We start from the raw sequence: 21,659 nt of genomic DNA on the forward strand, positions 1-21,659 counted from the left end.
CTCATTTTATGAACTTTACAGAATTATTACCAAAATTTTTACTCTTTAGATTCAACAGCTTTCCAAAAAGGAAATAGAAGATCTGCTTCGAAGAGGTGCTTATGGTGCCATTATGGAAGAAGAAGATGAAGGCTCTAAATTCTGTGAAGAAGATATTGATCAGATTTTACTACGTCGTACAAAAACCATTACAATTGAATCAGAAGGACGTGGGTCAACATTTGCCAAGGTAACAGTGAGTGATATTTTATAACTATACCTGTAGTGTTCTCTCCTAAAAAAAATTTAATGGTCTCTTACTTTACTATTATTTCAGGAGCACCTACTTAATATTTAAATAAACAGAATTACTCAAAAGAAGTAGGTAACATATTCTTTTCCTTCATTTTTATCTGCTCTCTCATATCATATTTCACATGTATTCTTACACTAATGAAATGGATGGAGTAGGGGTTCATAACTAGAAATGACTCTAAGTATTAATTAGAGTAGAACATTTGAAGTTAAATTAAGAAATGAAAGAACATACGTGTGCAAGTTATAGCAAAATATAAGTAACATAGCATAGGAGGTTAAATCATTTTACATTAACTTACAATAATTTAGAGTACTTCAAGGAGAGAAAGGATTTCTGATTTCATTTTAAGTGTTTAAATGAAGTTTAGGGAGAGTAAGATGAAGTTTGTGTATTGAAAAGAAATATTATTTTAACATTCCTATTTGGGGAAAACATTTAAAAAATGTACTAGCCGCCTTTACGCCCACCCTCTTCCCTTCTTCCCTCCCTCACCTCCCTGCTGGTAAACAATCTTGTGTTCTTCTAAAGAGTTTTTTATTGTAGTATTCTGTCCCACCTATAGTGATTCATACAGGTTTCTCCTTCACAATTTATTTCCTTTCTGCATTTTCTTCCTTTGTCCCCTCTCCACTTCCAACCCAGAAGTCTTTGTACGTCTTTACGGAGATCAGTGTAGTATGGCAGGTAGTCCAGGTGCTACATCAAAAGTAATGATCAGTCTTCATATGAAAATTTTTCCTCTTGCATTCAGTAAGCAAACTAATGTAATCATGTTGTCAGGTACTTTACTAAGTGGTGGGAATACTAAAATGAAAGGATTCTAGTCACTGAAAAAGAGTAAAAGAGAAAGTATTAATTCTGCATAAAAAGGGAGAACAACAAATCAAGAAAGTCTTTGCAGAGGAAATACATTTAAGCTGATTCTGGACGGAAATTTGAATTTAGTTGTGTTACAAAAAGAGAAAGCCACATAAATGAACTATATGTTGCTAAACTACAAGGAAGATTTCAGAACCTGTGGTGCAGGTGTGTATGGATGTGCAAAGTCAATTAAAATGGAGATGAAATGAAGGTTAGGGAGATTGGACCTAAATTGTGAGAAGCTCAAAAAAATTCCATTTTGAGGAATTTGAACTTGATCGTGAGGCAGTTGAAAAGCTTTTAAATCCCTTCAAGCAGAAAATGGACATAATGCTGTCTGGTTTATAAATTTAACTCTAGCAGCAGTGTAGAGAATGAGATTGAAATGTGAAAGACTGAAAGTATAGAGACCATATAAGAGACTTCTGTAAGCTGTGTCGATGGGCTAACCAGAGGAGTGGAGACCCATTTGAATCAACAGGAATTGATGAGCAGTTAGAAATATGTGGAAGGAGATGTCAAAAATAACTTTAATGTAAATTTCTAGCCCTATTTCTGGTGTCATTAAAGTAAAATAGAGAATGCAGAAGAGGAAGTTCATATGGAGAAGATAAAATATTGGAGCTGCTATATTTGTGACATTTATAGGGCATCCAAGTGGAGATATCCAGGGGAGTTGCCTAAGTTACAGATACAGATGTGGGAGTCAGTAGAGAAAAAAGCAGAAGAAAGTAGTATTGTGGAAACAAGAAATACTGTAGAAGTATAAGGCTAAGACCTAAAACTAGTCGTGATTGGTCAGATGTACCCTGCGTCTAGCTTCTTTCCTGGGAAATCTTGTTTCCTTTGGATTCCTTACTCAGGTTGTCAACATACTATGTACACATTATGGGTTTTCTTCTTCTTGCCTGAAATTATCTGAAGTTTAATTAATTTAACCAAAAGGTATTAGTCATAGAAATCACCTTTGTTAGTTAAACTAAGCATAGGGATATTCTCCTTAATTATTTTTTTAATTAATGGAGGCATGTATTCATTTAGAGTGTTAATTCTAATAATCATGAAAAGTCAGAACAGCAAGACTTGAATTCTGGCTCATAAGCTTAGTGACCCTGGACAGTTAACATTGATGAGTTTTTCTTGTCCTGAAAGGAGAACATAATAATCATGCTTGACCTTTTCCTTTACTATAAAGCGCTCTGTGAGTTTTATTTTCCTCAGGTGTCTAATCATAACCAGCTGTACTCTAAGAATGTGAAATACTTAAGCACTTAAGTATCTATTTTAAACCTTCAGACCAGATAGTAATTGTTGAATTTGAAAAAAGAGCTTACTGAAGAGGGAACACTACAGTAGCTGAAGAGGTACCTCATAAGCCTGTACTTATATTTTAATTTTTTCATTTTCATAATTGTGATGGACATTTGGCATAGTAGAATATGGCACTACTATGTAGTGGCACCAAAGGAATTAAGTTGGTACTGTTTTTGGCTTTTCCCTAGAACTTCCAGAACTTCGGTTCCTCAGTTGTTTTCAGTGGTTTTGGTAACTGTAATTCCAATACATGTTTCTTTGCATTACCAAATGGTTTTTGATAAGAAGCTCCATATACGGAGCAGGTTTCCTTGGTGGCTCACACAGTAAAGAATCTGCCTGCAATGCAGGAGACTTGGGTTTGATCCCTGGTTTGGGAGGATCCCCTGGAGAAGGAAATGGCTACCCACTCTAGTATTCTTGCTTGGAGAATGCCATGAACAGAGGAGCCTGGTGGGCTACAGTCCATGGTGTCACAAAGAGTTGGATACAACTGAGCGACTAACACTTTGACTTTCTTCACTACATATATGGAGCGGGGTGCATAATAAGACTAACTAGACTTAGTTAAACATAGTAAACACTTTTGGGGGGTGTGGGGGGCTGGGATCTTAGTTCCTCAACCAGGGATTGAACCTACATCTTCAGCAATGGAAGTGCAGTGTCCTAACCACAGGATTGCCTGGGAATTTCCAACACTAATTCCTTGATACCATCCATCAGTTTTTCAGTGTTAAAACTTTCAGTTATCTTGAATTTCATAAATGGCTTGTTTACTTGTAGTAGTTTTATTACCTATGTGTAATTTTCTGCGTTTTAAAGTTCCATTGAAATGCAAATGAATATTTTTATCATTTGATTATACCTCAGATAATTAGCCATTATCCTACAGTCATTCACTAATTATATTCTCCTTTGAAAATCATTTTATTTGATTATATTCTTCCATTTATTTTCATAGAAGTTTTCTTGTTCAGTTGCTAAGTTATGTCCCATTCTTTGCAACCCCATGGACTGCAGCCTGCCAGGATTTCCTGTCCTTTACTACCTCCCAGAGTTTGCTCAAACTCAAGTGCGTTGATTTTGTGATGCCATCCAAACATCTCATTCTCTGATGCCCCCTTCTCCTCTTGCACTCAGTCTTCCCCAGCATCAGGATCTTTTCCAGTGAGTCAGCTCTTTGCTTCAGGTGGCCAAAGTATTGGAGCTTCACCTTCAGCATCAGTCCTTCCAAGTGAATATTCAGGGTTGATTTCTTTTAAGATTAACTGGTTTGCTGTCCTTGCTTTCCAAGGGATTCTCAAGAATCTTCTCCAGCACCAGAGTTCAAAAGCATCAGTTCTTCGGCGTTCAGCCTTCTTTATGATCTAACTCTCACATCTGTACATGAATACTGGAAAAACCGTAGCTTTGACTATATAGACCTTTGTCAGCAAAGTGATGTCTCTGCTTTTTAATACACTGTCTAGGTTTGTCATAGCTTTTCTTTCAAGGAGCAAGTGCCTTTTAATTTTGTGGCCACAGTCATCATCCACAGTGATCTTGGAGGATGAAAATAAAATCTGCCACTGTTTAGGCTCTTTTCTTAAAGTATTATATATCTTTACTGCATATTTCATTTTTATAAAGCACTGATGACTTTTCTCTGAAGCAGCATGTCTATTTTTAGGAACTTAAGTTGCAGATAATCACAGTTCATGAATCACAGTGTCAAACTATAATGTCTAAAGTTTGATTTAGTTAAAAGATTTTATATAATTTCTATAATATTTTAGAAAATAAATCATTTTTATTTTCTTTTATTCCTCTGTAATTAATTTTTGCAGTGCTTATGCAGTATTTTTGTTGTTAGGAAAAGAGTTTTTAAAATAAAAATAGGCGGTGACTCATTTTTCTTTATTTCTCATCTTCTGTATTGCATTTTTAAGGAGACATATCTACTTAAAAATGGGATAGAAATAAAGGAGGAGAAATACCAGAAAATGAACTGTATAGGGCAAATACGTTTGAAATTCTTGGAACCTCTAGTCAAGGCTATGGTTTTTCCAGTGGTCATGTATGGATGTGAGAGTTGGACTGTGAAGAAGGCTGAGCACCGAAGAATTGATGCTTTTGAACTGTGGTGTTGGAGAAGACTCTTGAGAGTCCCTTGGACTGCAAGGAGATCCAACCAGTCCATTCTGAAGGAAATCAACCCTGGGATTTCTTTGGAAGGAATGATGCTAAAGTTGAAACTCCAGTCCTTTGGCCACCTCATGTGAAGAGTTGACTCATTGGAAAAGACTCTGATGCTGGGAGGGATTAGGGGCAGGAGGAGAAGGGGCTGACAGAGGATGAGATGGCTGGATGGCATCACTGACTCGATGGAAGTGAGTCTGAGTGAACTCCGCCAGTTAGTGATGGACAGGGAGGCCTGGCGTGCTGCAATTCATGGGGTCGCGAAGAGTCGGACATGACTGAGCAACTTAACTGAATTTCTTTATATTTGTGTATTTTTAAAAATCAATTCTGTGTCGTGGTTTTTTTGACCAAAAAGATTTGATCCCAGCTTACCCAAAGTTAAATAACTCTTTTGACTTTGCTCCTAAAACTCCAGCCTCTGTTGGTATTAAGCTTTTTGCCACAAGCAGATGCTGTCCTGTGTTTCAGATCATTGCAGTTTGGAACATCCTTTGAGTGTACATGTTATGTGTACGCTGAATTCAAATTCTGTCCACAGTAAATATGAGGAGATAAGATTTTAGATATACTCTAATAGATTTTTCCTCTAAGCTTCAAAAGATTTTGAAAACTTACCATTATGTATTTCAGGCAAGTTTTGTGGCGTCTGGAAACCGAACAGATATTTCATTAGATGATCCCAACTTCTGGCAAAAATGGGCGAAAAAGGCAGAAATAGATATAGATGCCATCAGTGGTAGAGTAAGTATTTCCGTCCCTTAAAAAAGAAAGTTACCTTTTGGAATACTTTATTATTATACTATTTTAAGGTGTTCAACTATGTACTTACTGAAATTTATCTGCATGAATAAATTGATACAAGGCAGTTAAATGATAACATATTTTACCAGGCACTGCTTCAATTTAATTCTTCAGATACCTGACATGATAGGTCGTAATACAGGGAGAGTTAAATTTTGGAGGTTATTTATGTCTTAAAATTATAATGTGTTTTTAAGTTTTCTAATTGTCTTCAAATAATGAATTACTTTTATTTCACTCTTTAACCTTCATTTTGCTTTTTTGGTGTTAGATCTCTTTAATGATGATCTAGTCAACCATAAAAGGAGAAAAAAGAAATCAAGAAAGTGGCATTTTCAAATTCTGACAACTAAAAAAATTTAAAATCCAGCTCTGCTTATGTACACGAATGTATTATGCTTAATAAGTATTATGAAATTTAAAGAAAAGAGAAAGTGGCTTTTTAAACTTAAAACCCTTTGGGCTTAAGGGCCAAAAGCTAACACAGAATTCATGGAACTGATAATATAACTGTTCACTTCGAAAGACACCTGTCTAATAATATATAGGAATCAGTGTTTCTAAGTCTTACCTACTGTCAAAATAACTGCTAAATGGTTTAAAGAAATTTATATTAAGCATTGATGCATGGGATCCATTTTAGTAGATAGCCTTTTAAAATGTAAAGCTGTATAATGAAGAATAATGCGACTGCTAAAATAATCATTGCTGTTTAATATGTTTTGGAAATATGTATAATTATGTGTGAAACATTATAAATAAGTAAATTAGAAAAGAGATGTTTATTAAAATATTACTCTTTGCCTATTGGCATGTTTATATGCCTAAAAAGTTAATGGCGTCTGCAAACCACTATAAAATTAATGAATTAGTGAATTAACAGGATAGAGGATAAATATGACATTTAGCCTTCTTAAATATCAGTACTACCAGAAGTAGAAAAATTATGGAAGAGGAAATCTACTTCATAGTAGAAAAACTATTGAGAACACTTAGGGGTATACCTCCTGGTCATGTATGATTTTAATAAAGTGAATTACCAAACTTAATTGTAAGATTTGTCAATTAGAAAAACTATACATTTTAAACATTTTAAATGAGTTTAAACATAGAAATGCAATCCCAATCAAAAATGTTAACAATTTATTCATATAACCAAACAAAGTATAAAAATTCCTCTGAAATAATAAATATTCAAGAATATTAAATCAACCCTTAGGAATCTGACTCGGCAATAATCGCATGTTTAATGATAATGTGGTACAGTGATGTACATCGCTGCATTGTTCATTTTAGAAAAAATTAGAAACTAATCTGCTGCTGCTGCTGCTGCTAAGTCGCTTCAGTCGTGTCTGACTCTGTGTGACCCCATAGACGGCAGCCCACCCGGCTCCCCCATCCCTGGGATTCTCCAGGCAAGAACACTGGAGTGGGTTGCCATTTCCCTCTCCTATGCATGAAAGTGAATGTGAAGTCGTGTCTGACTCCTAGCAATCCCGTGGACTGCAGCCTACCAGGCTCCTCCATCCATGGGACCTTCCCGGCAAGAGTACAGGAGTGGGTTGACATTGCCTTCACAACTAATCAATACTTTTATATTATCTAATGCAGTAAGTAAAAATCATCATGTAAATCCCTAAATGCTCACTTAGAGCTCTGAAACAGGATGTTTTCGTCACTAAGTCATGTCCAACTCTTTCCACCAGGCCCCTCTGTCCGTGGGATTTCCCTGGCAAGAATACTGGAGTGGGTGGCCATTTCAGCCTCCATGGGATCTTCCCCACCCAGGGATCAAGCCCACATCTCCTGCATTGCAGGTGGATTCTTTACCACTAAGCCACCTGGAAAGCCCCTAAGATAAGATAGTTAACCAAAGAGTCAGAGAGAACAGTACTTACAGTGTGATCTTGGTTTATGATTTTTCAAAAGTATATAATGGTAAAAATAATACACAGACACTTGTATATTTGTGCTGGCTCCAGCTAGAGTACACTGTAAAGTAAGTATCATTCCTGTGCTATGACTAAAATGAATGAGACCGATGGACCACTGCTTTAGTAGGGCGTTAAATTCTGGTCAATGTGTAAACAAATACATAAGATAATTTCTGAGATCGTAAGATGGTAGAGAATTCCTGAAGAATGGAGGTAGCATTAGGTAAAGTGGTCAAGGGAGATCACTCTGAGGGGACATCTGGCCTGAGACTTGAATGATGAGAACAAGGCAGCAATGTAAAGACATGAGAAATAAAATTGCAAGGTAGAGAGAATAGCAGTGAGCCATTGGTTGAAATAGCTTAGTGTGTTCCAAAAATAGAAATGGCTTTGTGTCAGAACATAGGGAATTGTTGAGAGTGGTGACAGCTTAGGTCAGAAATGGTAGATATGGCTCAAATCAATAGTACCTTATAGATAATCATATAGAGTAAAGATTTTATAAATAAATGTGTATAAGCGTATAGATGGTCCATAGTAAAGAACTTGCCCTCCAGTGCAGGAGACACAGGTCAATCCATGGGTTGGAAAGATCCTCTGGAGAAGGAAGTGGCAACCCACTCCAGTATTCTTACCTGGGAAGTCCCATGGACTGAGGAGTCTGGTGGGCTACAGTTCACAGGGTTGCAAAGAGTTGGACATGACTTAGCGACTAAACAACAGCATAGTCATTTAACACTTGTGCAGTTATGTTTTCTGATTTATACATTGTTTAAAGTTTTTTATGTTTTCCAGCAAGAAGTATCATGAAGACAGATGGGTATATATGTTTAAAATGTAAAAGTATATTAACATATAATAAAGGAATTAAGATATTGAAAGAAATACATAGAGAGCAAAGAATAGAATAAGAACCGGAGAAAATCAATTTATAGGATGTAAATAAGTAGCATTAGAGGAAAAGGAATTATGTAAAAATCATGATTAGAATATTCAGTTAGCATTGGTGAAGCATTTTAATAATATGCTCTATACCAAGTAAACTCCAATTTGTGGTAAATGTATTTTTGAAACAAAAGATGAAAAATAGGAAATCTGATTTCTATTTTATCAAATATTTGATGGGAAAACATTCTGAATTAAAAATCACAAAGGAAATAATTGGCATATTCAAATATATGACAAAAAATTGTGTAATGGCAAAAGGTGCTGACTGGTAACTACTTGTAACAGAAGTATATGTGAAAGTATATTTAGTATATAAAAGCTGATGTATTATAGCTGATTCATGTTATACAGCAGATACTAACACAACATTGTAAAACAGTTTAAAAGCGCTAATGAAAATTGATCACAGGTAGAAATGAATCAAAATCTTTACAGATTATGGGCAAAAAAAACTTGAAAATTTACTTAAGAAAATCAAACTAAGGTTTTTTGTAGGGGGAGGACAGAGGAAGGAACAACTCTTTGTTTTGTTTTTAATTTTTATTGAAGTATAGTTGATTTACAGTGTTGTTTTAGTTGCACATGCACAACAAGGTGTTTCCATTATAAATACATATATATTTTTTTCACGTTCTTTTCCCTTATAGGTTATTACAAAATATTGAGTATAATTCTCTGTGTTATGCACTAGGTCCTTGTCAGCTTTTTCTTACATAGAAGATGCCAGTTAGTAAATGTAAAAGGAATAAGAGAGATGAATATCTCAATCCACCCTATTGATGAATTCTAAAATTAGTTTAAAATATAAGGAGAAGCTAAACTTCTATATATCTTTCAAAATATTTATTAATTACACAAGGAAAACTAAGTTTGCAGTCGAAGAACTTAATAGAGAAGGTTAGTGTCATGAGTAATGACACACTAACATTCTATAACCCGTTATTCAGTGCCCTGTGTACATAACTTACTGTGGGATAGCAGAACCTGCCTGCTCTGCTTCCCTCCTCCCTTTACCCTCTCCTTGCTGTACGACTTAACCAGAGAATACCTCTTCAGGTCCATTGCTCTTATCGTCACTTATAATGCCATCTCTTTCTTGGATGCCTAGCAAACTACTTCTCATTCTTGAAAATCTCTTTCAAGAATCACTACTTTGTAAATCATTCCGACTTTTTTTTACCCATCTTGTATCATAACGTATTGTATCCTGAAAAAGCATTTGTTTACACATTAGTCTGATCCTCAAGACTATCAGTTTCTCCTGAGCAGAAAACTTAGTCACAGCTATGCCTGCAGCCCGTAACATAGTGCCTAACTTAGAGAAATTGTTCAATAAAGGTAAAAGTTTGTCAACTTAAGTTGTTTTGAATGAATTAAAGTGTATTGAACGTAGTGAGGTTCATACACTTACTGCCTTGCTTGTTGTATATTCAGTTCACTTCAGTCACTCAGTCGTGTCCGACTCCTTGAGACCCCATGAACTGCAGCGTGCAGATTAGTGTGAGTCTTTTGGAACACATGGAAACATGATTCCAGATCCATTAAAAAAAAGTGTACCCTTTGACCAAATTTGTTTTTCTGGATATTCCACTTCTTTGGACTTATCTTTAGGATAAAGTACGAAGATTTACTTTAACATTGTATATTTTAAAAATTGAAGACAATCTAAATTAAATTATGAATTAATTAGGTAAAGAAAATGATTATGATGTATAAATTCAGTTTAAAATATAGTTTATGGTTGTTGTAGAAGCACAGTATAATAATTTTCAGATTAATAATAAAGTAATATACCAAATTCTTTTTATCCTATGATTGTAATATGAATTTATGACAAATGGTAATAAGGATTTTAAAGAAATACTAAAAATTTTAAGTTGATTTGGTAGGTCAATGAAATGTTAGTATTTTCTTTCTTCTGGCTTTATATAATTATTTTGTTGTTTGTACAGCTTGAAAGGTAAAAATGTAAAATATTGTTACAAGCAAAATAGTAAAAGGACCTTCAAGTAATAGCTGTTACATTTTACAGAACAGCTTGGTTATTGACACGCCAAGAATTAGGAAGCAAACAAGACCCTTCAGTGCCACAAAAGATGAGTTAGCTGAATTGTCTGAACCCGAAAGTGAAGGAGATGAAAAGCCCAAACTTCGGAGACCCTGTGAGCGTTCGAATGGCTATGGAAGAACTGAATGCTTTAGAGTAGAGAAAAATCTGCTAGTTTATGGGTAAAATATTATTTTTAATGTTTACTGTTAGTAGTCTGATATATAAATTATAGGAAACATATACTATATTCTAGTATACTTTTTGTCTTGTTAGAATCAATAAAATTATTTTTAAAGTATGTATTTATATATTTAACATGTTTAATAATGATGAGATACCTTAAATTTTAAAATTATAAATGTATTACTAATGTCAAACTCCTTATTGTTCTCAGATTTGCATATTCAGTAACAAAATGGATAATTTTGTTATCCATTATTGAATAAAATATACTAGAAATTACCATGATTCTGCATTTTATTCAATGAGGACAAAAAAACTTTATTAGGTAAATCCTGTTAATGACAAGATGTGTTTTTTGCAGTTTTTAGGCCTTTTATCCATGAGTTACGTTTTTCTCTAGGATTTCATCAATATTAATGTAAATATACCTTTTTTTAAATAGATGGGGCCGATGGAGAGAGATTCTGTCTCATGGCCGTTTTAAAAGGCAGCTAAATGAGCACGATGTAGAAATAATTTGCCGAGCCCTCTTAGCATATTGCCTTGTTCACTACCGAGGAGATGAGAAAATTAAAGGCTTCATATGGGATCTCATTACTCCAACTGAAGACGGGCAGACACGAGAGCTACAGAATCATCTAGGTAGGAGCATACTTTATTTCCTTTTTAAATTCAGCTCTAGTTGTATAACTAGCACTTAACACAGTACCCTATAAAATACTGAAGTATTTCAGATAATGGTAAAGAACTCTTAACCTTCCCTCTCAATACAAGTTCCAAGTTGGAAAAGACTAGTCTGAGTTTTATATATTGCTATCAAACATGTATTGGTTTACAAGTTGTTGACCCAATAGTATTTCTTAGAGGCTGTCCATCTGTATCCATGTAGATCTATTTTATCTTTTAAACTCCTGCTTAGTAGTCCATAGTATGGATATTTCTTAATTCATTTAGCATCTCCTTTAATGATGGACGTTTAAGACATTTCCAGTTTTAGACAATTGAAAAACAGGTATCATTGAAGATCCCTGTAAATTGCTCATTGTGCACAGGAACAAATCTTTCACTAAAGTAAATATCAAGAAATGGAATTGTTGAATTACAGCATATACATCCTTAGCATCTAAAACGTGGTCTGTGAGCCTTTCCCGGGAGCTTTTTAGAAATGCAGAATCTTAGACCACATACTTACTGCATCAGAATCTACATTTTAACAAGGTCCTCAGCAGTTAGTATGTACACTAAAATTTGGAAAACAGTGATATCCATTTAAATTTTTTTTGATATTTTAATTTGTCATCAAATGTGGCTATGCCAACTTACAGTCTTATCAAAGGGCTGGAAATTTTTCTTGGTAATCTTTGTAACAGAACATTCTTTTTTGCATAAAATAACTGAATTTTCTGTAAAAATAAAAAAGATGCTGCTGCTGCTAAGTTGCTTCAGTCGTGTCCGACTCTGTATGATCCCATAGACGGCAGCCTACCAGACTTCCCCGTCCCTGGGATTCTCCAGGCAAGAACACTGGAGTGGGTTGCCATTTCCTTCTCCAGTGCATGAAAGTGAAAAGTGAAAGGGAAGTCGCTCAGTCGTGTCTGACTCTTAGCGACCCCATGGACTGTAGCCTTTAAATTTGTGTTACATTTTGTTCCCTTTAATCAACAAATACCTGTCAAAGCACCTGTCATGTGCTTCTTTGCAAAGTACTGGGAAAATGAGAAGGAACAACACAGACAAGATCCCTGAGCTCATGAACCTTACATTCTGGTCAGGCAGAGTTAAGACTATATGGACCTTTGTGAGCAAAGTGATCTCTGCTTTTTAATGTGCTGTCTAGGTTTGCCATAGCTTTTCTTCCAAGGAGCAAGTGTCTTTTGATTTTTGTGGCTGCAATTACCATTCTCAGTGATTTTGGAGCCCAATAAAATGAAATTACCTAAATACTTTTAGATTATGATGAATACTGTGAAGGAAATAAACCAGGAACTGAAATCAAGAACAACAGAAAGCACGTGGTTTAGATTTGGGGTGGTCATTGGGGTTCTATCCCAATAAGAGGGAATGAAATTATTAATGTGAAGAGCTGATTTCCGGTAAAGATGGAAGATTGTGTATATTGCACAAATATAATTTCATTCTTCCTTAAAACCCAACTTAAATGTCAATAAAGAGGAAAAAATTCAAGGCATTAAGCTTGATGAAGTATACAGGTAAAAAATTTTAGTTGCTTAAATAGTAGAAGGGAAGGAAATGGAGAGGGTATCTATAAATCAGTAGTTCTCAACCAGACATGATTTTGTGCCCCAGTCTTGCTCTCACTCTGGGTTGTTACAACTTTGAGGATGTTAATGGCATCTAAAGGGTAGAGGCCATGAGTGCACAGGCAGCACCCACAGTAAGACACTGTGCAGCTCAAAATAACAGTAGTGCCAAGATTGAAAAGCTTGCTGTAATCTGAAAGAGATTGAAATGTCCTCAGCCAGGCATAATGTATGAGCCTTATTTGGATCCTGATTGAAAGCAGCAGCCCAGGGGAAATTTTTGTTATTTTTATTAGATAATTATAAATTTGAATACTAAATATTAAGTATTACTGCATTTCTTGGGGCTGACATGTTGTAGGGTATTGTAATTATTTTTTTAAGGAAGTATTTTACATGTGTTAGAAGATACGCAGACATTTATTAGAGGTGATTATTGTCTTCAGTTAATTTCAAAATAGTATTGGATGTTCGGGAGCAAACATAATACAGATAAAGTAAAATTGGCCGTGAATTGATAATGAAGTTGGAAGATAGGACCTGATGCTCCATCGTATTATTCTATCTATTTTTGTGTATGCCTAATTCCATAATTTAAAAATAAATAAGAATAAACCTTTAAAAGTAGACAGGGTGGGAAACAAATTTTGGAATCTTGGAGTGTTAGATAAGTGGTAACTAACTTAACCAACCAGAGAGAACTGAATCTTAGGTCAACATTAGGAAAGGGCAACAACCAGCTGATTTTGCTTAATAGATTATCCAAAAGTTTCAAGAGTTTGTGACATCCATGACCTCTGAAAGTGGGTATAAAAGACAGGGGCTTTGATTAAATATTGTCTAAAGGGGAGATCAGACCCATAAATACCCTCTTCAGCTCCATGTACCCATGATATGAAGACTGACTGAATGTTTATTCTCTAGAGAAAATAAAATAAGGTGTGTATTTCATTGGGATTTGCAACATGGACTTACCAAATGACTATTGAATTAATATGTATAATGGACAGTGTCATACTGAAGGAAGAAAACTAAGAAATTTTCCTTGGTTGATCTGACCAGAGCAAAACCTAAAGATAATGACAGCAAAAAGCCAGCCAGATTACCCTTCAAAGAGTCCACAGTCAACTCTATTCATTCAGCCAGCCAGTCAGTTTTCCTTTCATTCTTAAATATGAGCAAATCACCAAGAGTATCAGGTATCTGAGGAAAGTCTCCAACATAAATGAGAGACTAAAAACAAATTACTAAAATGTAATTGTAGGAAACAGGCTATAAAAAGAAGTTTTAAAATATTAATATTTGAAAAGATACTTCAAGTATACCATGATTTTGAAAGAAGAGTAAACACACTCTTGCAAAACAGATCTTTTAGCCACAACTTACACTTTTGTAACTAAGGAAGCAAAAAGTAAAGCACAGGGAAAGGTTTGATCTTTCAGTTTTTACATTTAGAAAAAAAATGTTTTGGAATGTAGAGGTAATCAGAATGATTAATTAGAGATATTAAATTGAGTGTTGGCAGAAATTGTGTTAATATGTGTGGAGTCATTGTATTGACTTATCTTGTAATTGAGTTAATATTGATACCATTAACATTTCAAAGATCTCTGTATAGCCTCCACAGACCTCTGAAAGCCTCCAGAAGTTGCTTGCATTATAAAAATGTTTCAAACTGAAAATCTTTATACAAATTATCCCTGATTTCACCTGTCCTCATTTCAACAGGCCTGTCAGCCCCGGTACCAAGAGGTAGAAAAGGGAAGAAAGTAAAGACTCAAACAAGCTCATTTGATATACAAAAAGCAGAATGGCTTCGAAAATACAATCCTGAGCAACTACTTCAAGACGAAGGCTACAAAAAACATATAAAACACCACTGTAATAAGTAGGTAGTAGGGTATTTTTAACACAACTCATGAAGAGTTTACTTTTTTGAATTTTAACAATCTTAAAGCATGCTGATTTGGAGTACAGAGACAGTGTGGTCTAGGACCAGTCCTAATCTTAATCTTACAAGGTGTCCTTCAGCAAATCATGGTACCTCTTGTGTCACTTTTCATCAACAGAGAGAAAAAACTGACCTCCAAGTGATCTCGTTATATCTTTCTTGGCTCTTAAATAATGATGATTGTGAAGATTTTGGAGAAACCTATTGTATATATATGGTAGTAATGTCATTAATTTAATCAGAAGTAATTGTTACTATTTCATTATAAAAATTCTGTATACAATTTCTTTTTTAATTTTAACCCCATGGATGAATTTTCTTTAATGATGATTAATGTCTTTTTATTTTTTCCCTTCATTTTTAGAGTTTTGCTTCGTGTAAGAATGCTGTATTATCTAAAGCAAGAAGTCATTGGAAATGAGTGTCAGAAAGTTTTTGATGGAGTTGATGCAAGGTAAATAACATGTTTATATTTAGTTTTTAGCAATATGATGAGGCAAAAGTTAAATGACTAGGAAATTGTATATTAAGTGGCTCTTTATTCAGTGAAATTCACAGAAAGGAAAATCTACCAAATTTAGAGTAATCCTCGTCAATTTGTTGCCTTTCGTCAGTAATCTCATTGTTGGCTCTGTCACCAAAAATTATAAGAAGAGTAAAAATAGCAGTAGTAGTAGCTTGCTACTACCATGTGAAGTGAAAGTCGCTCAGTCGTGTCCAACTCTTTGCAACACCATGAACTATATAGTCCATGGAAGTCTGCAGGCCAGAATACTGGAACGGGTAGCCTTTCCCTTCTCCAGGGAATCTTCCCAACCCAGGGATAAAACCCAGGTCTCCCACATTGCAGGTGGATTCTTTACTGGCTGAGACACAAGGGAAGCCCTCTCTGGTCGTGGTGGTTAAACAGCTTATTTGTGTTTAATCACATTTGAGATTAATGATCACAAGTTTGAAGTGAGTCATTTGGCAGGGCTTGTGTGATTTTCTCCAGCAGTGTTCAACTGCTTAGGTATAGGCAAAAAGGTAAGTGGATTTTTAGGTTTAACATGAATTGGGATTGTGTCATGTGTATAGAACAGAGGGAAAAGCCAGCAAAGAATTTTAGTGAGTACAGTGCTGGACTACAGAATGCTTATTTATAATGAGGAAAGTGGGGGATGAAACTGGGGAAGAAAGTGATGATGGATAGTAAGTGGTAAGATGGGGGACATCATGATGAAGCTAGAGAATTATAGTGAAAAGTACCCAAGTTAATTGAGTTGGAAGGAACTGACAGGTGGAATTCAATTTGAAGAGATAATGCTGCTATTGGTGATGGTAAGATTAAGTATATGACTGTGTGCATATGTGGCTGTGGTAGAGAGAAAAAAAAAGGTGATGTAAAGGTCAAGGATCTGAGAGACCAAGTATTGGATGGATGACATGAGGATGCACGAGTCCCTCTTTGTAGTAAGAGGGAGGAAACTTAAGTTTTAGGGCTCTTACTGCCATATCTAAGCCCTAAAACTGTAATTCTCTAGCTTCATCATGGTGGTGGTGTCCCCATGTTACCACTTACTATTCATCATCACTTTCATCCCCCACTTTCCTCATTATAAATTAGCATGCTGTAGTCCAGCACTGTACTCACTAAAATTCTTTGCTGGCTTTTCCCTCTGTTCTTGACATATACTTGACACAACCCCAATTCATGTTAAACCTAAAAATCCATTTACCTTTTTGCCTATATCTGAGCAGTTGAATGTTGCTGGAGAAAATCACACAAACTCTGCCAAATGACTCACTTCAAATTTATGATCATTAAACACAAATAATCTGTTTAACCAACATGACCAGAAAGTTCATTTACCAGTTCTTCAAGAGGACCATTCCATACCTCTCTCCTCAAGCCATCTTCCTATCCTACTAGCATCCCCTCCAGTAATGACTTTGGTATATATTTCATGAAGAAAATAGAAACAGACAAGAGCCACCTTCAGTTCTACTTGTCACATGTGTCCCGCTATTTATTCCTTCTCTCGGGATGCCCTAGAAATCATCCTCCTCATCCTCCTAAGAGCAGCCCTTATGCTTGGAACTCATCTCTTACCTTTTAAAGATTTTACGCCTTTGTTTCCTGAATCATCATTTCCCCTACTCTTTACTGAATCATGCTCTTGGCATATATGCATTCCTTAATATCATTCACTTTAAAAAGAACAAAAAACCTACTACAATATACATACATCCTTCTAATCCATTTCTCTGCTGTCCTTCACAAAAATAGAGAGCTGTGTGGGTTGATAATCTTATACCTCTTTACTTTGCACTTTCTCTTCAGCCTGTTCCAGTTAATCCTATATCTCCACTCTCTGACTGAAATGATTTTTAGTAAGGCCACTAATAACCTACAGTGTGAAATTTAGATGTCTCTGAACTTACTCTGTTTCTCCCTTCTTGAAATGATGTCTTCAGGAGACTTCCATGCTGCTACACCCACCTGGTTGTTCTTTTTTCCTCGTTGCTCTTTTTATTTTCCTTTGCTAGCTCTTACTCTTCTAATAGAGGCTTCCCAGGTGGCTCAGCTTTTAAGCATCCATCGGCTAATGCAGGAGACGCTGGAGCGATCCCTGGGTCAGGACGATCCCGTGGAGAAGGAAATGGCCACCCACTTCAGTATTCTTGCTTGGAAAATCCCGTGGACAGAGGAGCCTGGCAGGCTACAGTTCACAGGGTCGCAAAGAGTCAGATGTGGCTGAGACTGAACGACAGCAGCTCCTGATAGAGCTCCAGACGTTGGATTGGTCAGGAGGGGTGTCCTCAGCTTGCTTTCTTGCCTGTTCTTTCTCCTTAGGTGAACTTACGCAGCCTCATCATGTCAAATATGATCTATACACAGATGACTGTCATCTTTACATATTCATCCCAGACCCCTCCCCTCAGCTCCAAAGTCTAAAGCAGCTGCCTCAAACATTTCCACTTGAAATATCTGATTAACATCTCAGTCTTCCCCTGCATCTTCCAAATCTTCTGTCTCCTTTTGTTCCCTCCCCACCCTCCCACATTCGGGCCTTCTCCATCCTAGTAAATCTACCACCCAGTTGCTCTGGTATTATTCTTGATCATTCTCTTCTCCTCAAACCCTACAGGAAGACTTGTTAGCTTGACAAAGTATATGTGAAGTCTGAGCACTTTTTCTCTCTTTGCTCTGCTGACTCCCTAGTCCAAGCCACCATTATCTCATGTTTAGACTTTTGCAATGGCCTCCTTATTGAGTCTCTTTGCCTATTCTTTTTCAAGTGAAAGTGAAAGTGAAGTCGCTCAGTCGTGTCCGACTCTTTGCGACCCGTGGACTGTAGCCCACCAAGCTCCTCCGTCCAAGGGATTCTCCAGGCAAGAATACTGGAGTGGGTTGCCATTTCCTTCTCCAGGGGATCTTCCCGACCCAGGGATTGAACCCAGGTCTCCCACATTGCAGGCAGACGCTTTAACCTCTGCACCACCAGAGTAGTTGGATTTTGTTGTTGTTTTGGCACAGCCCCACGATTTGCAGGATCTTAGTTCCCCAACCAGGGATTGAACCCAGGCCCCCTGCAGTGGAAGCACAGAGTTCTAACCACTACTGGACTGCCAGGGAATTCCCATTTTTGCATCTTTTGCCTCTCTACAGTTGTACCTTGATACAGAAACCAGAGTGATCTTTGTAAAGCAAAAATCAGGCCAAGGTACTCCTCTTCTTAGAACCTTTTCATTTCTCTTAGAATAAAGACCTATCCTATAGTGACCTACATAAGCCTGGGCCTTCTACCTCCACTCTGTCCTTCATCCACAATGTTCCTCCAGCATGTTAGGCTCATTCTGTGCTGTTTCCCAGTGCAATACTCTTTCCCCTCATTTTCCACAGAAGTGCCTGCTCCCATCATGCAGGTCTCAGTGTAGGTTTCACCTCTGCAGATAGGCCTTCCCTGCCCGCTCTAACTTAACCTTATTTTGTCTCATTCATGATGCCTACTAGTATTAAAAATTGTATTTATTTTTAAATTGTATTTCTCCTGTCAATACAGTTTAAGCTGACTGAAGGTGACATCTGCTATCTGTCTTATTGGTGATCATATTCCTAGCCCCAAGAACCTGGGAAATAGTAACAATCAGTGAATATAATTTGTTATTGGCTGATTGGCTCCTCTTTTTCTTTGATCTGATTGAATTCAACCCCCTTGTGATTTCCTAGGAACTGTGATCTTTGAATTAACCTCTTTCATTATTCTCTCCTTCACTGGTTTCTCATTTTGGGTTTTATTTGGATTTTAACGTATTCTTATCTCTCTCAACATACTCCCTCATTCCCTCCAGGCCTTTGCATTCTTGGGGAGACATTCTCTTTCCCATTTTCCTCCCTTCTCCCTCTCTTACTCCTCAGGCAACATCAAATCAGCCTCCCTGTCTTCTCAACTGGGTGCCTTGTCACAGCACTCATCACACGTATTGAAGAGGTTTTGCAGATACTTCTTCAAAAGGGCAGGGATCTGTCTATCTTATTATTGCCATTGTTAGCACCTAGTGAATACTGTTTAAATCTATTTTGAATGAATGATCTGGCCAGGGGAAGTCAGAGGCTTTATGCAAGAGATTGCAGACATTAACAACAGGAGTATATGCACCTTATTGTATTCTTTTCCCCAGCAGTTAATGACACTTAACATGCACATGGTACATTTAAACTATGAGGTATATTACTGAGTGTCCTTTACTAGTCGCTCCATCGTGTCTGACTCTGTGACCCCACGGACTGTAGCCCACCAGGCTTCTCTGCCCATGGAATTCTCCAGGCGAGAATACTGAAGTGGATTACCATTCCCTTCTCCAGAGGAACTTCCCACCCTAGAACCCTGGTCTCCTGTATCGCAGGCAGATTCTTTACCGTTTGAGCTTCAGGGAAGTCTGTAAAGTGAAAGTAACTCAGTCCTGTCTGACTCTTCAGAACTGCTGTACAGTCCATGGAGTTCTCCAGGCCAGAAAACTGGAGTGGGTAGATTTTTCGCTTCTCCAGCAGATCTTCCTAACCCAGGAATTGAACTGGAGTCTCCTGCACTGCAGGCAGATTCTTTAACAACTGAGCTATCAGGGAAGCCTCCTTTGCTCTTTAAAAGAAGGAAAAACCCTTCCACCTCAGATGTCACAGTGTTTTGAGCTTAGAGTGCCACCTGCTGGTTTGTATAGGGAAATACAGTATCTGACCCACTTGATAATTCCCCTTTGGGTATCCTGTCTCCAGTGTTCTTTCCTCTTTTTCCTTTATCATTCTGTGCTTCTGCTTTGATTAATCCTGACCAGGAGTGAAATCAAAACTAAATCTCTTCTTTAACTGTATTTTTTCTCATCTGTTTTTCAGCCTTTGCCATATCATAGGAAAACCTCTCTTCCTCTTTCTGCACTAAACTAAAAAATACTGTGATTGTGACACTTCTGTTTTTAAGCAAAATAAGATATAATGAGATGTGCATTTTAGAATGCTGAAAAATGTTTTTCAGTCTCCTGGCAAAACATGAAAAATAAAAAGTGATTTCCTTATGTTTTATTTACTTATTAAATTTATAACTCTTTCTTTTTCATTGTCAGTGTCTTTTATTTCAACTATATTAGTGCTTAAGTATTAGGTTCTTGTGAATCAGACCAGAAACACTGATCACTTATTTTATATCTGTATGAAAGTTTATTTTGAGTTCCCAAAGATAACCAACTTATAGATGAACTTTTGTCACACAACTTAGGAAACTCTTCATATCTTACATCCCTAGTCCTTTGTTAATTTATAAAATTTATGATGCTAAGATGAAGAGATGAAATGCAACTAAATTTGTGTGTTTTTTATGTGTTGTATCTTTAAATCATATCTGTGATTCTTTGAAAACTGATAATTCATTAATTTCATAGAGAAATTCTCAAGTAGAATTTTGATTCCCTGGGGTATTATGCTGTGCTTAATCACTCAGTCGTGTCCAACTCTTTGCAACCCACTGGAGTATAGCCTACTAGGCTCTTCTGTTCATGGGGATTCTCCAGGCAAAAATACTGGAGTGGGTTGCCATGCCCTCCTCCAGGGAATCTTCCTGGCCCATGGATTGAACTCAGGTCTCCTGTATTGCAGGTGGATTCTTCACCCCTTGAGCCACTAGGGAAGCCCAAGAATACTGGAGTGGGTAGCCTATCCCTTCTCCAGGAGACCTTCCCAACCGGGGAATCAAACTGGGGTCTCCTGCATTGCAAGAAGATTCTTGCCAGCTGAGCTACTAGGCAAGCCCTATTCAATCTCTGCCCCTTTGGCTGTTGAATGCAATATAAGAATGACATATTTATATAAAAATTAATTATATTTGCTAATCCTTATCAAACATTATTAACTCTATGCTAGGCTGAAGGAGACAGTGGCTTGAATCTCTGTGGTAAAGAAGTGAACATTTCAGTCGTTTTATGCATGGCATCTTTCCCTTTTTAGAGGTATATATTACTTTAGAGGTGTGTTACTCACAGAATGTTTCTGGGAAAATGGTAATTTCAAGTGATGAAAGAAAAGAAAGTTATATTTATAAAATTATAAGTGCTGTAGTTGCTTTACATTAATGAAAACCACCAAATTACCAGAGCATCATGGCTTTATCATTGTGTTCTTATTAACTTATCATACTATCATTTTGTGGCATGGTATTATAAACAGCATAAAAATAGCACTTTGAGTGGTTTCATCAAATTATTAATCAAAAACTTGCATTTTTCTCTAGTTATAAGCAGTGCTTCATTTTTCAGTGTGACTTCCTAGCAATTGTTGCTGTTGCTGTTCAGTCACTCAGCTGTGTCCAGCTCTTTGCGACCCCATGGACTGCAGCACGCCAGGCTT

The 21,659-nt window shown here is 36.6% G+C and overlaps 1 protein-coding gene across 11 annotated transcripts in view; it reads left to right on the plus strand.

Moving 5' to 3' along the window:
- Nucleotides 1-21,659, plus strand: part of CHD9 (chromodomain helicase DNA binding protein 9) — a 219,929-nt gene that overhangs the window by 169,826 nt on the left and 28,444 nt on the right. For all 11 annotated transcript variants that reach the window (XM_005691975.3, XM_005691972.3, XM_018061986.1 and 8 more), the window contains 6 exons: nt 50-229; nt 5,285-5,395; nt 10,370-10,566; nt 11,013-11,212; nt 14,560-14,719; nt 15,147-15,236. In XM_005691975.3, the coding sequence (XP_005692032.2) occupies nt 50-229; nt 5,285-5,395; nt 10,370-10,566; nt 11,013-11,212; nt 14,560-14,719; nt 15,147-15,236 (938 nt within the window). The remainder of the gene's footprint in view (nt 1-49; nt 230-5,284; nt 5,396-10,369; nt 10,567-11,012; nt 11,213-14,559; nt 14,720-15,146; nt 15,237-21,659) is intronic.

The sequence above is a fragment of the Capra hircus genome, chromosome 18 (genome assembly GCF_001704415.2).
Source record: "Capra hircus breed San Clemente chromosome 18, ASM170441v1, whole genome shotgun sequence".
Taxonomy (NCBI): Eukaryota; Metazoa; Chordata; class Mammalia; order Artiodactyla; family Bovidae; genus Capra; species Capra hircus.